Source organism: Mobula hypostoma, chromosome 2, assembly GCF_963921235.1.
Source record: "Mobula hypostoma chromosome 2, sMobHyp1.1, whole genome shotgun sequence".
In the NCBI taxonomy this organism is placed as follows: domain Eukaryota; kingdom Metazoa; phylum Chordata; class Chondrichthyes; order Myliobatiformes; family Myliobatidae; genus Mobula; species Mobula hypostoma.
In genome coordinates this window covers 235,256,077-235,279,346 of record NC_086098.1, presented here as the reverse complement: position 1 = coordinate 235,279,346, position 23,270 = coordinate 235,256,077, and the positions used below count along the sequence as shown (strand labels likewise).

The following is a 23,270-nucleotide window of genomic DNA, read 5'->3' as shown; positions in this document are numbered from 1 at the left end:
TATATACTTCTATCCCCATCAAGAAAGCCTTAAAGCTCTCTGCTTCTTTCCCAACATAAAACCCAACCAGTTCCCACTCCAGCACCACCCTCCTCAGTCTGGCAGAACTGGTCCTCACCTTCAACAATTTTTCCTTCAGCTCCTTCCACTTTCTCTAAACTCAGGGGGTAACTATAAGCACTCACATGGGCCCCAGCTATACCTGCCTTATATACCTATAATTATAGACCAGTTAGGTTAACATCTGTAATCGGGAAAATACTTGAAGCCGTCATTAAAGAAGAAATAGCGAGGTATCTGGAATGAAATAGATCCATCGGGCAGACACAGCATGGATTCAGCAAAGGCAGGTCCTGTTTGACAAACTTACAGGAGTTCTTTGAGGATATAATGAGCACATTGGGTACAGGACATTACTTACTTGGATTTTCAGAAGGCGTTCGATAAGGTACCACATAAAAGACTTGTAAGGTAAGGATACATAGAGTTGGGGGTGAAGTATTAACATGGATAGAGGATTGGGATACATGGGTGTTTCTCTTGTTGGCAATCAGTGGTGAATGGTGTGCCACAGGGGTCGGTGCTGGGCCCACAATTGTTCACAATATATATTAACAACCTGGAAGAGGAGACTGAGTGTAGTGTATCTAAGTTTGCTGATGATACTAAATTACGTGGAAAAGCAAATTGTTGTGCAGAGGATACGGAGAGTCTGAAAGATATAAACAGGTGAGGTGAATGGGCAAGGGTCTGGCAGATGGAGTACAACATTGGTAAATGCGAGGTCATCCACTTTGGAAGGAAAAATGAAAGATCAGGTTATTTAAATGGTAAAACATTGCAGCAGCAGGGCTTGGGAGTGCCTGTGCATGAATTGCAAAAAGTTGGTTTGCAGGTGCAGCAGAGTATTAAGAAGGCAAGTGGAATGTTGGTCTTCATTGCTAGAGGGACTGAATTTAAAAGCAGGGAGGTTATGCTGCAACTGTACAGGGTATTGGTGAGGTCGCACCTGGAGTACTGCGTACAATTCTGGTCTCCTTAGTTGAGGAAGGATACACTGGCTTTGGAGGTGGTGCAGAGGAGGCAGGTTGATTCCAGAGGTGAAGGGGTTAGATTATGAAGAGAGATTGAGTCACCTGGGACTGTACTCACTGGAATTCAGAAGAATGGGAGGAGATCTTATAAAAACATATAAAATTATGAAAGGGATAGGTAAGATAGTGGCAGGAAAGTTGTTTCCACTGGTAGGTGAGACTAGAAGTAGGGAACATCGTCTCAAGATTCAGGGGAGTAAATTTAGGACAGAGATGAGGAAGAACTGCTTCTCCCAAAGAGTGGTGAATCTGTGGAATTCTCTGTCCAATGAACCAATGGAGGCTACCTTAGTAAATATATTTAAGACAAGGTTGGATAAATTTTTACATAGCAGGGGAATTAAGGGTTATGGGGAAAAGGCAGGTAGGTGGAGATGGAGAGGTCAGAAATGCCATGATCTTATTGGAAGGTGGAGCGAGCACGATGGGCCAGATGGCCTACTCTTGCTCCTATTTATTATGTTCTTATATTGTCCATTCGTCCCTCCCCACTGAACTCCCTCTTGAAACACATCTCTGCAAGTAACAGCAATGCTACACATGCCCATTCACCTCTTCCCCTACCTCCAATTCAGGGCTCCAAACAGTCCTTCCAGATGAGGTAACACTTCACCTAATGTGGCCTCCTCTACATTGGTGAGACCCGATGTAAATTGGGAGACCACTTTGTCGAGCACCTCAGGTCCATGCGCCAAAAGCAGAATTTCCTACTCGCCAACCATTTTAACTCCTATCCCCAGTCCCATTCCACCATGTCGGTCCACGGCCTACTCTTTTGTCACGATGAGGCCACACTGAAGGAGCAAAACCTCATATTCTGTCTGGGTAGCCTCCAACCAGATGGCATAAACATCAATTTCTGGTAATTTTCCCCTCCCCCTTCTTCTATTCTCCACTGTCCCCTCATCTCTTCCCCTCACCTGCTATCACCTCCCCCGGTGTTCATCCTTCTTCCCTTTCTCCCGTGGTCCTCTCTCCACTCCTATCAGATTCCTTCCTCTCCAAAACTTTACATTTTCCACCCAACTAGCTTCGCCCATCATCTTCTAGCTAGCACTCTTTCCCCTCATCCTACCTTTTTATTCTGGTGTCTTCCCCCTTCCTTTCCCACCCTGATGAAGGGTCTCAGCCCAAAACGTCAATATTTGTTTAATTTCCATAAATGCTGCCTAACCTCCCGAGTTCCTCCACCATTTTGTGTGTATTGGTAGGAGGTGGACCCCATGGAATACATGGTCAAACACCTTACTCTGACAGTAAGGAGTCAATGTAATACTGTTGTTGCTATCATTGAGAATATGTCTGCATTATCTACCCTCATGTGCTGTGAAGAGTAACAGCATCCCTCAGTTGGAACACAAACTTCAAATTGCAAACTATGCACATTCTCAACAAATCAGTTCCAACCTTAAAGGCATCTGTTATGGCAGGGGTCCCAACCTTTCTTGCACTGCAGACCGGTTTAATATTGACAATATTCTCGCGGACCAGCCGACCGGGGCGGTGGGAGGGATGGGTAGGGTTGCCAACAGACAAGAGTAGCAGTCAAATTCGTTGGGTTTACCCCGAGAAAGACTACAATGACCATGAAGCCTTGCGCGGGCACCAGTGTGCAAGCGTGTACCTGCCGATCTTTTTCCTACAAATCGTTTTTGGCGATTCTGTTCGGAGGCGTTAATCACGACCAGAATATAGGTGATAAGTGGCTAATACACTCAATTTTGTTTCTAAAAGGGTTTATCTAACGAATTTAATATTAAACACACTGCGCATATTTTCTTCGCATGAATATAGTGATAAGTCAGTTATCAGGGGAGCTTGAAGTAAATGTTGAACGAACTTCCAGTAGAAGTGGTAGAGGCAGGTTCGATATTATCATTTAAAGAAAAATTCGACAGGTATACGGACAGGAAAGGAATGGAGGGTTATGGGCTGAGTGCAGGTCAGTGGGACTAGGTGAGAGTAAGAGTTCAGAACGGACTAGAAGGGCAGAGATCACCTGTTTCCATGCTGTAATTGTTATATGGTTATATAAATCACCTATAAGTCAATAGCATCATAACATTTTAAGTAATGTTTGGATATTAAACACACAGCACATACTTTCCCCGTATGAACATATAAAATCAATGCAACACACCAATATCGCTGAATCAGTGGGAGCCCTGGGCTTGTTTTCCTGCAACAAGACCGTCCTATTGAGGGGTGACAGGAGACAGTGATACTCGAAGGGGGTTCCTTATGTCCAGTCTTAGTTTTCGTTGTATTCATTGCAGAAAACTCTGCTTGACAGCGATATGATGTTGGAAATGGAAGCAAAGTTTTCAGTGCTTTCGTGGCTATCTCAGGATATTTAGCCTTGACTTTAATCCAGAATGTCGGCAGAGATGTTATGTCAAACATAAATTTCAGCCCGCCGTCATTTGCAAGCTCGAGGAGTTGATCTCCTGACATGGATGACGCGCAGGTAACGACCTCGTGTGCGTTCAAGCTCAACAGTGGGCATGACAGGGAATGAGGAAAGGTACAGTCGACTCATATCGCCAAGTCATATTGTTTCCTCACAGCCCGGTAGCGCATGCTTTGCGGCCCGGTGGTTGAGGACCGCTGTGTTATAGGAATGTAAGTCTAACTCGGCTCTTTACTTTAGGCGAGGCACACACTCATATCACATGGTAGCTTGATTTCTGCAATTCACATATTTATACATATAACTCGCAATAAGTTATTTAAACAAATAAGAATGCATGATCAACGTGTGTGTGTGTGTGTGTGTGTATATATGTTACTCAAATATTACTGAAATATTAAATAGGTACACAACACTCCTCCCTGCTTAGCAATAAACTCAACAGAGAATGCATCTCAACTATATACACAGTATACTATATAATGCAACTACTATAAGACATCCACAGCATACTCAATTTTTAAACTGTCCCATTCAGGCCTGAAGATTTAATTGCTGTGGAGGCTTTCTTACTCTTGTGGGAGAATGTCACTCCTGACAAAGGGAATCACTCCTCTTGACAGCTGAGACTTGTGGCTGTGAAAACAATTCAGGTTCTGGGGCCTTCTCCATGGTGGTTGTAGGAGTCGACTCTGAGACTGCAGGAAGTGGTTCAGACAGCTTTCTTCTCTCCTTCCTTTCTCTTCTTCTAGCTCTTGGGAAGGTGCATTTAGTTCACTGGAGTATTCTCTTATTAATGTTTCTATTGCTCCCTTTACAATATGATCTCTCCTCTTGGTTTCCTCATCCACTATATCATCTGATGAATCTTCTGTTTTCCTATCCCCACTAACTTTCTTTTAGGTCAATTTATCCAATTGGATTTTGGTGTTTGCACCTACTTTCACAAGCAGTTTTTTGTCTCCCACTTAAAGTTCATGCAATAACTTTAATGCACACAGAATAGATTCTGGTTCTTTATACTCATAAAAGCCAAACTTCCCTGAAGTTCCTTGAACTCTCTTCCAACCTAAATCCTAGCCACATTTTGCAGGTAACTGACTGATTAACATATCAGAAGCTTTCTCAGAGATGTTGCCTACAAAAACTGTTGTAGTCAGACTATCATTTTCATGATTCCGCTGAGCAGCATGGTCCTTCCTTAGTCCAGTATGCTTTCCAACCAGAGACACAGAGATTAGCATCAACTCCTATCTGCAATCTGTTGGGGAACGGTTCATGATGTACAGCATGGAGACAGTTGTGGGGTCATCCAGCACCTTTCTTAATTCATTTTCAGTTGACTTTATTGCAGCGGATGTGCCATCTCCAATGGATGGATCTCCAATCACATTGCAGTTGTCTCAGCCACTTACAACCCCACAATGCTGGCCCCCCTGTTTTCACCACATTCAAGCCAAACTTGGCTTGTTGTGAATGCCATTCCCACAGCACTCATCTTTTCTCCAATGCAAGTTCTTAGCTGGATATCTGCAGGCTTCAGTTCAGAATCTTTGAAATGCTGTTCAAACTCATTTTGTGGAATGACTGAAACAGCCAAGCCAGTGTCCAATTACATTTTAACTAATTTCTCTTCATTTCTAGTGTCAGCCCTATTGCTTGTTTGTTGCTAGCTTTCATATCATAAATCTCAAAGCTACATGATTCACTCTCATCGTATTTTTCATCCACAGTATGCACATTAGTGCTCTTTTTAACTGCAACTTAACTTTTTATCTTTTTCACTTCCCTGTGCAGTCCATTTACTTTTGTGTGTGCAACATGTTCTTTGTATGTGTCCTAGCTTCTGCATTTTCTGCAAGTTTCACCTTTAAATTTGCATTGGTCTGGTGTATGTGAGCCCCTGCCAATTTGTTTGGCCAGGTCAGTTTTTGTTTAGACGTTTCAATTTTGTCCACATTCAGTTTCATTCCTGACTACAACTCAATTGTGTCTCTTTTTGCTATCTCCATTGATAAAGCGATTTTAGTTGCTCTTTTAAACGTAAGTTGTGCTTCATTTTTGAATGCTTCACAAGATTGAGATATTACTGAAATATTAAATACACACCATCCACAGAATTTTGATTTAGATAGGGCTCAAAGTTTTACAAAGCTGTATCCCCAAGGTGTGTGAAGTTTTAGAATTCTACAGCACAGCACAGCTGAAAGGCAAGGCATCTAGAGCCACTTACCCTCCAAAATATGATACCAATTTTAATAAACTAACAGGAAGTTGAACAGTAATGCAGAGCTTCAAACTAACTGTTAAACTGCTAGCTGTTCCACAAGATTAGCCACTCAAATTCTCCGGTTAATGAGTTACCTTGTATGACATACAAGTCATGACACGAAGAGTGGCACACAAGCTATATAAAGGGAACAAAGGTAACGGTACGGTCCACCAGGAGAGACTTCATTAACTGAGGAGTGCCGCTGCTTTGGGTGAAGTTTATCCATTTAAAAATTATAAATATAGCCTCATCAATTGAAGAACTAACAACATGCCTTACCAAGAGCAGCACGAAGGTCCACAATCAATTCCTCGGGGTAGACACTTCTCTGCTCCCATATGGTAAATATCCGATCTATTGATTTGCGAATAGAAGGATCCCTAAAAATTAATCAGAAATTTGTGAATTAGTATTAATTTAGAATCACAACAGACTATCTTATTTAGCTTGTTACACTTCAAAATTCATTAACATATTAAGTTTGTGTTTTGTCTAGTGCTTGAGTTGGTGTTTATAGTACGGTAATGATGGGTACTGCAACTTTTATGGGGCTGTCACACGTAATTAACCTTTTTTTTGTCACATTCACATTCTTTCAGTCACTCAAAGATCATTCATACCAAGTTAACTTCTTTATGCTTTCTGGAAATTGATTCGCCAACTTGGGCAAAGGTGCATCTGCTCAGTCCTGCCCTCATTCCTATTTCCCCGTCTCCCGATCATCTGTACAACCCCTCCCCCCCATGCTGTCACTCTGTACAGCTGCCCACGTCCCTCCCTACAACTGCCTCCCATCTTTTTGTCTTCAGTTCCACTTAATCCATCTTCTCTTTTCAGATGCTGTCTAATCTGCTATGCATTTCAGTACAAATGCTTTGTCCAGTTATCAGCGACACTGCATAGACCAAGTTTGCAAATTTAGGATTGAGATAAAAGCTGAAATACTTACATGGAAATTAGTATTCAACCACTATTATTAATATTTTTATAACTATTATCATTTAGTTTAATAGAGTGGAATTACAATTGCACATCAACATCTGAGTGCCTAATTATTTTCTATATTATCTCAATGTGCACTTGTGAATGTACAAATATAGATTTACTCACATAAAAAATAGAAAAGGTTATATGTAAAAGTTTGTGTATTACTTGTGAATATCTTATCGAAATAAAAATTAAATTAAAAAAAAGCCAAAATACTAAAAATATTTTCTGAAAATAAAACTGATCTGAATAATAGCACTCCACATACACAAAGTTCTGTAGGAGATAAAAAAAGACAAACTGAATGGAGATTGTAACACTTTCCCAACCTGGTGCAATGGCACTTATTTGCAGACACTCAAAGCTCTCATTATTCTTTGGACACCACTGCAGCACAGTAGTTAATGCAATGCTATTACAGCTTGGGCTGTTAGTTTGGAATTCAATCCCAGTGTCCTCTGTAAGGAATTTGTACATCCTCCCCATGGGATGCAATGGTTTCCTCTGGGTGCTCCAGTTTCATCCCACAGACCAAAGACTTTCCAGTTAGTAGGTTAAATGGTTATTGTAAATTGTCCTGTGATTAGGATAGGGTTACGTCGGGAGTTGCTGGGAGGCACGGCTCAAAGGACCAGAAGGGCTTATTCCAGGTTGTATCTCCAGGTAAAATAAAATAAAATACAATTTCTGCTAAATTACTCCAACAACAGTTCTGGCAGCACTACTGAAGTTCCATGAGCTTATAGTTTTTCAAAGCACTGTGGCATTTTCATATTTTTGTGGGTATAACAGCGTGTATTCGAGTAAAGTGATTACCAGGAGAATCTGCATATCAGATCTGACAAAGTGCCCCAGTTCGAGTTAAATTTAAGCAAATGACAGCAAATGGCACGTTCGCTTCATTATAAAATGACAATCAGCAGTACAAGTGACCTCTCAGCTTGGCCCTGTAAGACATCTTTGTCTAAACAGAATAAATTTTCATTGTGAATTATATAAAATATCCCAAATATTGCATGTTGCATTGATACTCTGGCTAATATGGTTCAATGTGATTCAGTTTTAACTACTCATGTTCATCTAGTTTTAATTCCTACAAATTGTTGAAATTACTTATGGTTTGACCATATAGCTGTACAGATTCAACTCTCTCTCTTTTCCAGACCTTACTTCAGTAAAAAGTACAGACTGACAAACCTTTTATTCCATTCAAATGCAGGGAATGGTTATGCAGTAGCAAATGATAATCAAATCATTCCTGAAATCATCATATTAATGGACAGATCATCAGATGGCATGCAGACCATCAGAGACAATTAACAAATTTGTGGGTGACTAACTGAATTTTTTTGAGGGAATCAGTGGATAAAGCAAAGACGCCTCACAGTAGGATGTCTTAAAATTTAGGTCTCAGTGCATGAGAAGAAATGGAGTTATATGGGCAAGAGAGATAGCTATGAAGCAAAACACAAATTGTCACATCTGGGAACAATTTAGAAAAGCCACCTATTTACAAAAGTAGGTTATCAAACACAAAGATCTACACGGCATGAAGATGCTAATGAAAGGAGCACAACATGAAGACTTTAGCACAATAACCAATGAACAGATAGGCAACATCAACTTTCACCCAATTGCACAATGGAAATCTGGCAATTCAATCAGTTCAATATGGAACACAAAAGCTATTTCTATTCATTTCTATTACTTTCTTAGCACTGGATTCAGTCGAGTGCCCTTCTCTTGAATTACAGAAATTATGGCACAAAAAGAAATAGTCCAGTTCGTGGTACGTCATCGTCTCCTTCCAATGAAACGTTTAATTGCAAACCAGCTACACCGAGATTTTATTTTGGTGTGCGTGTGGGGGTGGGGGGGGGGCTATGAAGTATTCTTTGTTGTGTGCTGTTCCTCACCTCGCTCAGTACATTCATGATGACATCAATACGTTTCCTGCTCTCAATGAAAAATTTCATTAGGTTTGCTTCCAACAATCTCCTTCCCTCACCATCACATCTCAGATAATCCTTTCTTCAACTTTTCCCCATTTCTAGTAGCTGTTGGGAGTCAGGGAAGGGATTCCATAGCCACATTCACCACTCCTTTCCATTCCAACGTTTTTATATTAAGTCTTCCTTTACTGTCAGTCAAGCATTCACTCTACTCCAGTTGACAGGGCCTTGAATATGTTAATTCTATTTCCTGTACTCCTCACACTCCTCTAGAATCATGTTAGTGGGGTCATCTTGTTCTCACCTTCTACAGCATAGAATCTGAGATAGAAAAATATTTAATTGAAGTAATATTCCAAGTTAACTCTGCCATGGATAGTCCCAAGCCAGGCTGCAAAAGAAGGGGTGGGCATGGGGGAACCCCATCATGGAAAAATCCAATGCGACAGAAATGCCAAAAGAAGCTCCAAAGACCTAATCCCTGGGAGAGGATGCATGTATTAAGATGGGCTACACCAGGGGACAACTTGAAAGACTGGCCCAGGACAGAGGACTTTGGCGAGGGACCTTCAGCGCCTATTCCCCAGTATGCCTCTATGACAGGCTAAGAAGAATAATATTGGTAAGTTACTGGAAGCGACATAAAATATGCATATTGCAAAGCATTACATATATCCAATAGGACATTCCTGCCTGGTCTTTGTCGTGTATGCTCACCACTCTGCTACCAGGAAGTACAAGGAGCAAATTGTATTCGAGAAAACTACATAGAGCCTCAAGGTACTGTTGCAGCTCGATATAACTCGATATACTTGACCAGGACATACTATCTATTCCTAAATGGGTAGCATTGGAATTACAATCTGTTCAGGGTTATACACTTGGTTCTATTTTAGGTTCCTCTCTTCCTTTTGATTCGAAACGTCTTAAGCAGGTCTCTAACCCGATAGTTAAATATGCTTTGCGCATTTGGTTTCAATTCAGAAAATTTTTTGATCTTAATCAATTCGGGTTAGCGATTCCTATTTTAGGTAACATATTTTTTCCTCCCTCTTTTACGGATCGCGCTTTTCAAACTTGGAAGACTAAGGGTATTTTACGGTTTTTGGATTTATTTTTAGATGGTTCCCTTATGTCTTTTGAACAATTATCTAATAAATATAACTTATCAAGAATACATTTTTTTAGATATTTACAAGTTAGAAATTTCCTAAGTACTATACTTTCTTCCTTTCCAATGCTTCCTCCTATATATATTTTAGATTCGATAATTAACCTTAATCCATGTCAGAAAGGTGCATCAGCTATGATTTATAATATTATTATGAAACTTAGGAAAGCTCCATTTGATAAGATTAGGGTAGATTGGGAACAGGAATTGGGGCTTACCATTTCTGTGGATGATTGGGGGCAGATTTTACAATTAGTTAATACTTCCTCTATTTGTGCTAAACATTCCCTAATTCAATTTAAAGTGGTTCATAGAGCACATATGTCCAAAGATAAGTTAGCGCGTTTTTACTCGCATATTAATCCTTTCTGTGATAGATGTTCGGGGCAGATAGCCTCTTTAATTCATATGTTTTGGTCTTGCCCTACTTTGGAAACTTTTTGGAGAGATATTTTCAATATTATTTCTAAGGTATTAAATATAGATATCTCTCCTCACCCTATTACTGCTATCTTTGGACTACCTAAAATTTCTAGTAATCTTTCCCCTTCAGCCCGTAGAATGATTGCATTTCTTACTTTAATGGCGAAAAGATGTATTTTACAACATTGGAAAGAGCTTAATGCTCCAACTACCTTTTTTTGGTTTTCTCAGACGATTTTATGTTTGAATTTGGAGAAAATTAGAAGTAACCTTTATGATTCTTCATTTAAATTTGAACAGATTTGGGGACCTTTTATTCGATATTTTCATTTAATGTAATATTTACCCTTCTTGTTTTTTTTTCACTGTTTTTAATGGAGGTCGGGATTGAGGACGTGATTTTAAGTTTAACTCTGTTTGGTTTCAAGTTAGCCCATTGCTTTGCCTTGCTTTTAGTTAGCTGCACGGTGGGTTTTTTTTTGGGGGGTTTTTTTTTCTTTTTTTTCCATTGATATATATAAAATTTAGTATACTATTATGTTATCTTGGTTTCTTATGCTTAAATTACATTATTTGTAGTATTTTCTTTTTGGTATTGTTATCTTTTGGAATTTTATTATACTTTAACATTGTATTAATGTTTATATGGCTTACCTTTTTTGTATACTTACTCAATAAAAAGATTTAAAAAGAAAGAAGAAGAAGAATAATATTGGTAAGTTACTGGAAGCGACATAAAATATGCATATTGCAAAGCATTACATATATCCAATAGGACATTCCTGCCTGGTCTTTGTCGTGTATGCTCACCACTCTGCTATCAGGAAGTACAAGGAGCAAATTGTATTCGAGAAAACTACATAGAGCCTCAAGGTACTGTTGCAGCTCGATATAACTCTGGTTAGTCCACACTTGGAATATTGTGTTCTGTTCTGGTCACCTCATTGTAGGAAGGATATGGAAGTTTTAGAGAGGGTGCAGGATTTACCAGGATGATGCTTGGATTATTGAGAGCATGTTTGATGAGGAATGGTTGAGCAAGCGAGGGTTTTTCTCTTTGGAGCGAAGGAAGAAGAGAAGTGATTTGATAGAGGTGTACAAGATGATAAGAGTCACAGATAAACTGGACAGCCAGAGACATTTTCCCACAGCAGAAATGGCTAATTCAAGCAGTCATAATTTTAAGATAATTGGGGCAAAGTATCGGGGAGATGTCATAGGTCGTTTTTTTTAACATAGAGAATGGAAGGTGTGTGTAACATGCTGCCGGGGTGGTGATAGAGGTAGATAGATTGGTGGCACTTAAGAGACTTTTACATAGGCACATGAATGAAACAAAAATGGAGAGGCGGAGGAAGGAAGGGTTATATTGACCTTAGGGTAGGTTAAAATTTTGGCACAACATCATGGGCGCTAAAGGGTATTTACTGTGCCGTCATGTTTACATTCAATTTCACAAAGCTGTCTCCTGATTGCCAAACACAGCACAACACAAATCCCTCTCACCAATAATGAGAGGTCCCATCCTCTTAACGGTAACTATATTTCTGGGTTTACCAGCTCTCACAGCTTTGAACGTATGCGAATGTCTCTCAAAAGCTATTAAAATTAATACTTAAAACGCTAAAGCTGAAGATAAAATATTATCAGAAAGCAGTTAACAGTTATTTAATTGGTATGGCAAAACTGGACAGGCCAAGTGACAACACTAAGGATCTCACAGGAAGTTCAGGACTTCCACAGTCAAAGATAAGGCTTTAAATCTGGACCACCACACCCCTGCTGTAGAAGAACTGCCACAGTCACAAGGTTCAGCAGAAAGGGACTCTGTCTCCATTCATAATACAGGAAAAGTGTTTGTGTTTCCTGGGCCAATATATATCCAGTTATTCATGTTGGAAAATGAGCACATGGAAGGTCCCAACATTTAAAAAGATCATCAACACTAAATGCTTAGGAATTTGATTAGAATTTGAAGCTATATTCCAGCCAAAGTCAGCATCTGCAAGAGACAGAGATACAGGTGTCCCCCACTTTTCGAACGTTCGCTTTACGAAACCTCACTGTTACGAAAGACCTACATTAATACCCTGTTTTTGCTAACAGAAGGTGTTTTCACTGTTACGAAAAAAGCAGCGTGCCGAAAAAAAATCAGCGCGCGATAAAAAGCAGTGCGCATAAGAGACAGAGTGCGCCCCGAGCAGCCGCTCTCCCCAGGATTCGGAATGGCATTCTCGCCGGCATTTTGCTTAAACACGTGCCTGTGAGCAGCCGTTAGCAAGATGAGTTCTATGGTATTGGAAAAGCCCGAAAGAGCTCGTAAGGGTGTTACACAGTGTAAAACTAGACATAATTAAGCGTTTCGATCGTGGTGAACGAAGTAAGGACTAAGTGAGTTTGGCTTGTGGAAGCTGACGAAGATGATGTTGAAGAGGTTTTGGCATCTCATGACCAAGAACTGACAGATGAAGAGCTGATGCAATTGGAAGAGGAAAGGATAACAATTGAAACAGAATGAGTAATGATAAAGTACGACTTCAATTTTGAAAGGGTACATAGGTTTAGGGGATATTTGCAGTATGGTTTGAGTGCTTACAAAGAACTGTATGATAGAAAAATGCATGAGGCTCAGCAGTCAAGCAAGCCTTCCACATCAGCCACAGCAGACGACGAACCTCGATCTTTGACATCGAGGCAGGCAGTCATAGGAGAAGATGAGCTGCCTGATCTAATGGAAACAGACGAAGATGAGATGACGCCCCAGTGTCCCACCACCCCAACACCCAGGCCGCGGACAGATACCAATTTGCGGAGAATGCAGCGGTAGCCGGGAGAGACACAGGACATCTTTAAGAAAAAAGCCGAAATAAACATGCTAATTAATTAGGTACCGCCCAGCACGTAATTGTTGGCCCAGATCAGAGGCGACTGCCGATTGCGTCGCCTCTGATCTGGGCCGACAATTACGTGCTGGGTGGCACCTAATTAATTAGCTTGTTTATTTTGGCTTTTTTCTTAAAGATGTGCTGTGTCTCTCCCGGCTACCACTGTACCGCTGCATGCTTCGCGGCAATGTATCGGTCGCTGCCCGGAGGGTGGGGGCCACTGCACCACCCAAACTCCGACAACTCAGCCTAACACACCACCATCAGTGTGCTCAGCAAGCTGACTTCTCGATTCCCATTGAGCGATACTACACTGTACATACATTATTTCTACTTTATACAGGCTGTGTATTTTTATGTGTTATTTGGTATGATTTGGCAGCTTCATATCTTAAAGGTCACTGGAGAGCACCTGCGCCATGTTTTTGCCGATGGCGCTTGCGTGAGGTTTTCGCTACGGAGAACAGTTCAGGCAATGATTGTGGAAAAGTATTTCTACTTTATATAAGCTGTGTATTTATCATATCATTCCTGCTTTTACTATATGTTACTGTTATTTTAGGTTTTATGTGTTATTTGGCATGATTTGGTAGGTTACTTATGGGTCTGTGAACGTTCACAAAATTTTCCCATATAAATAAATGGTAACTGCTTCTTCGCTTTATGACATTCCGGCTTACGAACTGTTTCATAGGAACGCTCTACCTTCGGATGGCGGGGGAAACCTGCAACTGGAAAAGCATCCTGTGAGTAGAGAGATTTAGGAAGGCACACAGACTGGGAGCATGCTCATTGAAAATTAAGTTACATTTCAGAAAAATCTTCACTCACCTGACCAATGTGCCTGCTTCAACTAGAACCTCTGAGAAAGCATCTCGAAATACAATTGCATTTTTCCTTTTGCAATTCTGAATAACGTCATTGGCAACATAGAAAAGGTTCAATCGATGAGGAATTGAAGCTAAGTAAGAGAAAAAGAGAAAGCTTTATTAATTTGTGACAGTACTCTAGAAGTTGGACCAAAGTGTAATATAATTTGGCAATTATATTTGCAAAGCAATTTCAGTCTTCGATCTTTCAAACACACACAAATCAATCAGATTAGGGTCAAAATGTAAATCTTTTGGCAGAGTTGTTAAGGTGCATTACTTTGTTTTCTTAGGTACCAGGATGATAATGGCAGGCAAGAGCCATTACAAAGAAAACATGGCAACACCTCTTCTTGCAAAGATTTGGCACATCATCTAAAACTTCGACAGATGTGTATCGTTGCATGGTGGAGTCTCCTGACTGGTTGCATCATGGCCTGGTATGGAAACACCAATGCCCTTAAACAGACAAACCTACAAAAGGAAGTGGATACAGCCAAATCTATCACAGCCAAAGCCCTCCCCACCACTAAGGACATCTACAAGGAGCGCTATCACAGGAAAGCTGCATCCAGCATCAATGACACCCACCATCCAGGCCATGCTCTCTTCTCGCTGCTGCCATTGGAAAGGAGATAAGGAGCCTCAGGCCCCACACCACCGGTTTCAGGAACAGTATTATCCCTCAACCATCAAACTCTTGATCCTCAACACTACACTGATTCCACACCTATGTACTCACTTCCAACAACTCTACAACTCATGTTATTTACTTAGTTACTTTTTTGTATTTCCACAATTTGCTCTCTTTTGCACATGGACTGTTGGTCTGCCTTTACTCTATTGTTTCTTTGGATTTACTGTGAATACCCACAAGAAAACAAATCTCGCAGGTATACAGTATATACTTTGATAATAAATTTACTTTCAACTTCAAAGATTCAGTCACAATTATTTTGTTCTCCATTACACTTGTGTACTGGAAATGACATTGAACAATCTTGAATCTTCAAAAAAAATGTCTGCGAACATCCCGACCAGCTGATCTGCACAGAATCTGGATATGACCAGGCTCCATCCGAGCCAGATGGTGTGTAACTCGGAGGGCACTGTACAGATCACCATAGTCCTGGTGGATCCACGGGTATTGCTAATGCTGTTGTAGTTGTTCCATCCTACATACAAGGCCAGACCTGACTACTGTTTAAACAGGAGAGGAGGAGATGGTGGCGCAACGGCAGCGCGCACGGCCTCTCCAGTGAATGATATCTGTAACCTGTCAAGTAGGGTACCATGCACAATTCTGATTTGATGGAGACGGATGTGAGAGTACAAAAGAACATCTGGAAAACTTCTGAAATGCCTGCTTTGCTGCCGCTGCTACTGTGTGGTAACCGGAATCTCCGGAGCAGAAGGCCCCGAATCCTTGGCTTTGCTTGTTTCAGTGGCCGGGGCTAGGTCGAAGACGCTCGGGAGGCTGTATCGGAGGGGCTGGTCGGAGGCTCGAAGTTTTCGGACGGACGGACTCAGCGTCGACTGTGGTCGGCTGCTTCCAAGGCATCGGCAAGTTGACGGTGCCTGGAGGTTTATGGCAGGGAGTTTCTCCTTTTGCCGCCTGCTATCAGGGACTCGGGAGTCGATCGACTCGGGGACTTCGAGGTTTTTTTTTTACCATGCCCATGGTTTGTTCTTCATCAAATTATGGTATTGCTTTGCACTGCTGTAACTATATGTTATAATTATGTGGTTCTGTCAGTGTTAGTCTTTGGTTTGTCCTTTTTCTGTGATATCACTCCGGAGAAACACTGCATCATTTCTTAACGCATATATGCATTTCTAAATGACAATAAAAGAGGACTGAGTATTCTCATAATCTAAAAAAAACCTTACTACATACAGTCATGGACTGCTTCACTTCCTGAGGAGTTGTGAAGGGAATTAAAACCAATGCTTTTAGCAAACATCTCATTGTGATCGTATGACATATTAACAAAGCAATTAAATATGGCTGGGCATCCAACAATGCCCTGAGGAACTCTTGCAATGATGTTCTGGAGCTAGAATACTTATAATTGTGGTTGTTTGGAAGAGGTACGGATGCAGACTTTGGAGGATTTGTTCCCCCTTAAGCCTTTCAGTCAGTTTTACAAGGACACGTTCATTGCATTATATCAACAGCAGTCACTCTTAAACAGATTTGCACTAAAGTCATGATGAGGACTTACAGAAACATAATGATCACTTTATTGGCAAATTAGTGATTCTAAAAATAGCTGTTTGTGAACAATTTCAATTTCAATTTACAAATTAAAATAAGTAGAGCTTAATTTTAATAACCAGCATTTTGATCCACATGAAAGCTTAAACGGCACCATAGTTCATTCCCAGACATCCACCATTGGAACTGCAGACATGCACTTGTGCATCAGTTTAAAAAAACTAACACTGCAACTCACTAACTGCACACAAAGCTCCTTTTATCCACTTTTCAATCATCAGCTCAAACTGCTCCAATACTATCACCAACACAAGTGCAGGTGTGAGTTGTGCGAACAATGAGGAAAAGAACCCCAATGGTCTCAAGTTTTGCTCGTCTTATTAACATTCCTTCTCAATCACAAACTAATTCCAAGAGGTTTATTTCCCAGCCACAGCAGGGTTAAGAATATCTTGCATTTTCATCCTACACGATAGGTTTGGGGATATTGTTGTATTGAAGATTCTATAGTCTTGGACATTATTCCCTGGAATACAGAAGATTGAGGGGAGATTTGATGGGAGGTGTACAAAATAATGAGGGGTATAAGATAGGATAAGTGCAAGCAGGTTTTTTTCCACTGAGGTTGGGTGGGACAACAACTAGAGGTCATAGGTTAAGGGTGAAAGGTGAAATGTGAAATGTTTAAGGGAAACATGAGGGGAAACTTCTTCACCCAGAGGGTGGTGAGAGTGTGGAACAAACTGCCAGCACAAGTGGTGGATGTGAGGTTGATTGCAACATTAGAGAAATTTGGTTAAGTACAGGGATGGGAGGGGTATGGAGGGCTATGGTCCGAACGCAGATTAATGGTTTGGCACAGATTAGATGGGCCGAGGGTCCTGTAGTTTTCTATAACTAACTAGCATGAGTTAGGGTGTCAGTCTCCTTAAGCATTTTCAGTAAATTCTGGAGGTGTTTATACACAGATACTGTCCAAGTTATAATACCTTTTCAATTTTATTTCTTAACGCCTCTGCAATCTCCACTCCTAAAGATGCAAATTTATGATGGAATCAGTACAAAGGAGCTCGTTAGACCTAAGCCTTTTACACCAACGTACAAAAGCAAAGGAACTCCTGATCCCCTCTTCCGTCACCATTAAGGATCAAATGGGTAATGAACAGGGATATTTTGGTTTTATTTTTGTTCACAACCAGAAATAAAAATTGAAAGTAGCAAGGACACCAAACGTATTTGGATGGGGACCTCATTCACCAATTACTTAGATTGGCTTGGCAGCACAACCCACTGATAATTTGTTACAGGAAATATTTCATGTTGATGTTACACCTACTGTTCCCATTGATTTACCAGTCGCAAATTCCTTTACCACACTGGCATTGATGGAAGTAACTACCAAACTGTTCTTTTGGAGACAAAGCCCAACCTTCACAATGAAGGCACCCATCAACATACCATATGGCACTACGATTGTCATCAAATCTGGCAACTCCAATAGGGCTACATGAGCTAATAAGGGTCATGAACAGCAACAGAAATCAATATCATCTTGACCCAGCATATCCCAACATTCTACTGTAACCATCCAGTTAAGGGATAAAGCTTGGCTTAATGAGTGGAAAGGTGCTAATCCAGTGACACTGCATCACAGTTTACTGTACAACATATGATGGTAAACATAAAATACAAACAAAACAAAATAATATAAACAGCTCACAACCAACAGATTAGATCAAAGCTCTCTACAGCTTTGTCACATCCAATCATAAAAGTTAGTAGACAATTCTTGGAGCTATGAGTCCAAATGAAATTACAATTGCAGGTGAAGTGGTACTGAACAATTGTTAAGAGTTCTGAGTCTGAGTCCAGATAAATTTGCTAGTGAGATAACTGATTCATAGGTTATAACTTACAAAGAACTTCTAAATTCAAAGTTCAAAGTAAAATTTATTATCGGAATATGTACATGTCACCACAAACCCTGAGATTCTTTTATCTGCAGACATACTTAGCAAATCTATACGACAGGATCAATGAACAACAAACTGTGCAAATGCAAATACAAGTAAATAGCAATAAATAACAAGCATGAAATAACGAGATAGAGTCCTTAAAGTGAGACATTGGTTGTGGGAACACTAGAAATAGAATGAGTGTAGCTATCCCTTTTTGTTCAAGAGCCTGATGGTTGAGGGGTAGTAGCTGCTCTTGAACCTGGTGGTGTGAGTCCTGAGACACCTGTACTTTCTACCTGATAGCAGCAGCAAGAAAAGAGCATGGCCTGGTGGTGAGGATCTTTGATGATGGATGCTGCCTTTCTATGGCAAAGTTTTATGGTGATGTGCTCCATGGTTAGCAAGATTTTATCTGTGATCTACTGGGCCGAATCCATTACCTTTTGTAGGATTTTCTGCTCAAAGGCGCTGATGTTCCGATACCAGGAAAGATTCAAGGGAATCAGACAAAGTCAACACAGTTTTGTGAAAGGAAAATCACACTTGACCAATTTATCGGCATCCTTTATGGAGATAATGCGCTTTATTTGATTTCCAGAAAGCATTTGTTAAGGAGCTGCATCAGGTCACTACGGAAAATTGGTAGTATCTATCAGAGAGGAGGTGATGCCTCAAGAAGGCAACAGCTTTCAGAGATATCCATCATCCAGGCCATGCCATCTTTTTGCAACTATTGACCAAGAGGTGCAGAAGCCTGAAATCCCATCCCAGCAGTAACAGCCACTTTCCTTCATCGGTTTAGTTCTTGAGCCAACCTGCAAAATCCTAATCACCACTGATGAGCAACATTAAGACCACTTGACACTAAAATGGAATGTTCTTTCTTTTTTGTAATAATTATGTATGATTATGCAGCTGCTAGTAAATTTTACATTGCACCTGTATGTATATGTATGTATGTATACATACATGCATATACAGATTCTCTTGTTTGTGTCTAGGCCTAAACAGGCTAATTTCCAGTTGGCAATATGACATGCCACAAGAATAGGTGCTAAGTGACATGAATGAATGTTCTGGAGTATAGTTGCTAGACTTGCTGATGACACAAAGGTAGGCAAGAGAGTACATTGTGAAGAGGATGAGAGAGAAAATAAGGGATGTACAGACAGTTTGGTGAGTGGGCAAAAATCTGTTCAATGGAATATAATTTGGGAAAATTAAAATTGCTGGTTTTGGTAAACAAAAGAAAGATTATCTAAAGAATAAGAGATAGCTGAGTTTTGGATCTGGAGATCGTGTTCCATATTTTGCAGAAGACGAGTACGTTGGTGCTGCAAGTAATAAGGAAAGGCAACAAAATGTTATTGTTTACTGCAAGGGGAATTAAACACAATAACACAGGGAGATGATGCTTCAATTATAGGGCATTGGTGAGTGGAGAGAGCACAGCTGCAGTAAAAAATTGCCCAGGAATATCTTAGACATAAAAAACAGGACAAATCTGATCTAATTACATCCAAACAGGCTACTTGTTCATCAGTATGATGGAAGGGTTCATCAGCAATGGTATTAAACAGCACTCACTCAACAATGACGTATTTGGATTTCACCAATCGTTTGCTGATCATTGCATAATGTTCAATTCTATCAGCAACTTTCCAGTAAATCAAGCAGTCTACACATGTATACCTTTTCACCACCACATGTGTTGAACGAAAGAGAATGTAACACCTACCCTTGATAGTCAATTGTATCCACATTGTTGAGATTGAGTTTAGTAACCCATAACACAACTGACCTGAAGCCTACAAAATACAATTCTAATTGTAAGTGAGAACCCGGCTGCATGAGTGACATGTCTCCTGACATCGTAAACCCTTTCACCATCTTCAAGGATTAAGTGACAAGACTATTCCACTTCCCTGTGAATGCATCACCTGGCTCTCTCAATGGGAAATACGGGCACACTATTGTGCTTCTCCAGTTTATTTAACTCATTTCAGCCAGATAATGAAACCAAGCTCCAAATCTTAAACAAATTTTGCTCACTTTTGGCCCAACTCATAAGCCCAAAAAACTCATTTTATACCGGCTAAAAGTTGTACAATAAATCAGTTTTGTATCTATGACCTTTCAATTGCATGCTGCTCCACAGTTTAAAATGATGACTCGATTCAATTTCACCATCTACCTGCAGTATTCTTACATCTCCTTGCTTGTGAAGCCTATTAACTGTGCTTCCACTAGCATTTGAGGAATGACATAGCGCAGGCAGAGATATGTTGGCACTAAATTGCGAATCCTTCACATTCATCTCTGAAAACAGCTTAAATTCTACCTCTGATGTCACTCCTTTTCCCTTTCAGGTTAGATGGGGTTCTGTCAAAGACCCTGACATGGAGTTACACTCAGACTTCTGTTCTTTGCGGTGGTGGGACCCAGTCTTGGGGTTTCATGACCGGCCACTTTTCAATATCCCAAGGATGCAGCCTGGAGGATGAATGTGCCTTCAGGGTTCGAAGGTTTTGTGGCCATGAGAACAGGTTGATTCTAAGCCGGTGCCACTGACTGAAGCATCGCAGGAGAGAACAAAGCATCGGAGGCTATGTGTTTGGGGAGTCACGCGCTCTCTCTCGATGGTTGGTGAGAGAATGTTGCCGATTCTCGAGTCACGGAACTCAAGAGGAAAGGTGGCATGACAGACTTAACACCGTAAATCAGTGAATTGCTTTGTTGTCTCCCCTCTTGCTAGAAAAAGGGATACCTCTTTTTCCCCGTTATTAGGAAGACAGAGCCTGTGGAATGTCAAGTTGTTGGGTAAATGATTAGTTTGTGCTGCAATGCAGATCATAGTCTTTATTGAGGACCTTGCTATTGCGTACTTGGTGGGTGAAGGGTGCTGATATTTTTTTGCGCAAGTGCCTGGGCATGTAGGAGGGTCATTGTTTTGTTGCTGCTTGTGCGTGGGAGGAGGGAGCTTGGGGTTCTAACGTTTAAACTGTCATTCATTCTTTGGGGCACTCTTCTGTTTTCATGGATGTCTGCGAAGAAAAAGAATTTCAGGATGTATATTGTTAACATTTCACTGATAGTAAATGGAACTATTGAATATTTTTGAAAAGAGTGCCTTAAGAGAAAATACATTTCATTGTATCTGTCTTAAATGCTGAACTCATTTTAGTAGAGAAAGCATTTGGCTCCCCAACAGGTAGATCCAAAGTTCAACAATATTTTCCTACCATCTTCCAGTCTTCCAAAGTGAAACTTAGCAGTCACATAGTACTTCATTTCCCATTCTTTGCAACACTGCCGATATCTTACATAAAATGATATTCTTCCCCCAATTTTCAAAACAAAACCAAAAACATCATGCAAAAAAAAAATGCACTGAGGCACAATGCAGCAGCTTTGCTGCCTTACAATCATTCTTTACATTGAATATTAGACCAAGTCAAGCGCAAAGTTTAGAAACAGTGCATGAAGCACAGATTTCAAAGCAAAGCTTTTCTAAGATGTGCAGTAAGCCAACTGAACCAAAGCACACTTTAAACTAAATCAGTGAAATCCATGGGATTGTTATCCAAGGCACCAGGAGAGTCCTTATATACAGTTAGTGTATTAAAACAAAATTAAAGAACCTCATTATAGCTTAATGTTAATTGTTTTGTCATTTCTATTCTGAAAATTCATTGATGAATCTTTCAGAAGTACACTTGAATGTAAAATAGTCCTGACGAAGGGTCTGGGCCTGAAACGTCGACTGCACCTCTTCCTACAGATGCTGCTTGGCCTGCTGCGTTCACCAGCAACTTTGATGTATGTTGCTTGAATTTCCAGCATCTGCAGAATTCCTGTTGTTTGAATGTAAACATTTACATACTTTCAAATTCACTGGTCCATCAAACATACAACTTCATTCCACATAATCTGTGTTAGGATTGCTATAGATTAAAGTGAATAAATTAGATGACTTTTAAGATTGTTCCAAATCAATACACAGCATCATTTACCCAAAACGTAACTGTATGAATTTTTAAACAAATCATTGTTTCAAGTCCTTTGGAATAAAGGGAATTACAGAGCCATGAGAGAGGACTTGGCCAGAATTGATTGGAAAAGAACGCTGGCAGGGATGACAACAGATCAGCAATGGCTGGAATTTCTGGAAGAAATTTGGAAGGCACAGGACATATATATCCCAAAGGTGAAGAAGTATTCCAAAGGCAAGTTGACACAACCATGGATAACTAGAGAAGTCAAAACCAACATAAAAGCAAAAGAGAGGTCACATAATAGAGCAGAGATTAGTCAGAAGTTAGGGGATTGGGAAGCTTTTAAAAACCAACAGAAGGCAACTAAAATAGTTATTAAGGTAAAGATGGAATATGAAAGTAAGCTAGCCAATAATATTAAAGAGGATATCAAAAGTTTCTTCAGATACATTAAGTGTAAAGTAGAGGTGAGAGTAGATATTGGACTGCTGGAAAACGATGCTGGAGAGATAGTAATGGGGGACAACAATATCGTGCATCCGTCTTCACTGTGGAAGACACTAGCAGTTTGATGAAAGTTCCAGAAAAGGTTCTTGGGAAACTGAAAGGTCTGAAAGTAGGTAAGTCACCTTACGGTATACACCCCAGACTTCTGAAAGAGATGGCTGAAGAGATTGCAGAGGCATTAGTAATGATCTTTCAAGAATCACTAGATTCTGGAATGGTTTCGGAAGACTGGAAAATTGCAAATGTCACATCACTCTTCAAGATGGGAGGGAGGTAGAAGAAAGGAAACTATAGGCCAGTCTGACCTCAGTGGTTAGGAAGATGTTGGAGTTGATTATGAAGGATGAGATCTCAGGGTACTTAAAGGCACATGATAAAATAAACTATAGTCAGCATGGCTTCCTCAAGGGAAAATTTTGCCTGACAAATCTGTTGGAATTATTTGAAGAAATAACAGCAGAATAGACAAAGGAGATTTGGTTGATGTTATGTACTTGGATTTTCAGAAGGCCTTTGACAAGGTCCACAC

General features: G+C 40.3%; 1 protein-coding gene across 3 annotated transcripts in view; it reads right to left on the bottom strand.

The window, feature by feature from the left end:
• Nucleotides 1–23,270, bottom strand: part of LOC134342933 (regulation of nuclear pre-mRNA domain-containing protein 2-like) — a 92,226-nt gene that overhangs the window by 37,727 nt on the left and 31,229 nt on the right. For all 3 annotated transcript variants that reach the window (XM_063041642.1, XM_063041643.1, XM_063041644.1), the window contains exons 2-3: nucleotides 14,026–14,155; nucleotides 6,056–6,156 (exon numbers count right to left, since the gene is read on the bottom strand). In XM_063041642.1, the coding sequence (XP_062897712.1) occupies nucleotides 6,056–6,156; nucleotides 14,026–14,155 (231 nt within the window). The remainder of the gene's footprint in view (nucleotides 1–6,055; nucleotides 6,157–14,025; nucleotides 14,156–23,270) is intronic.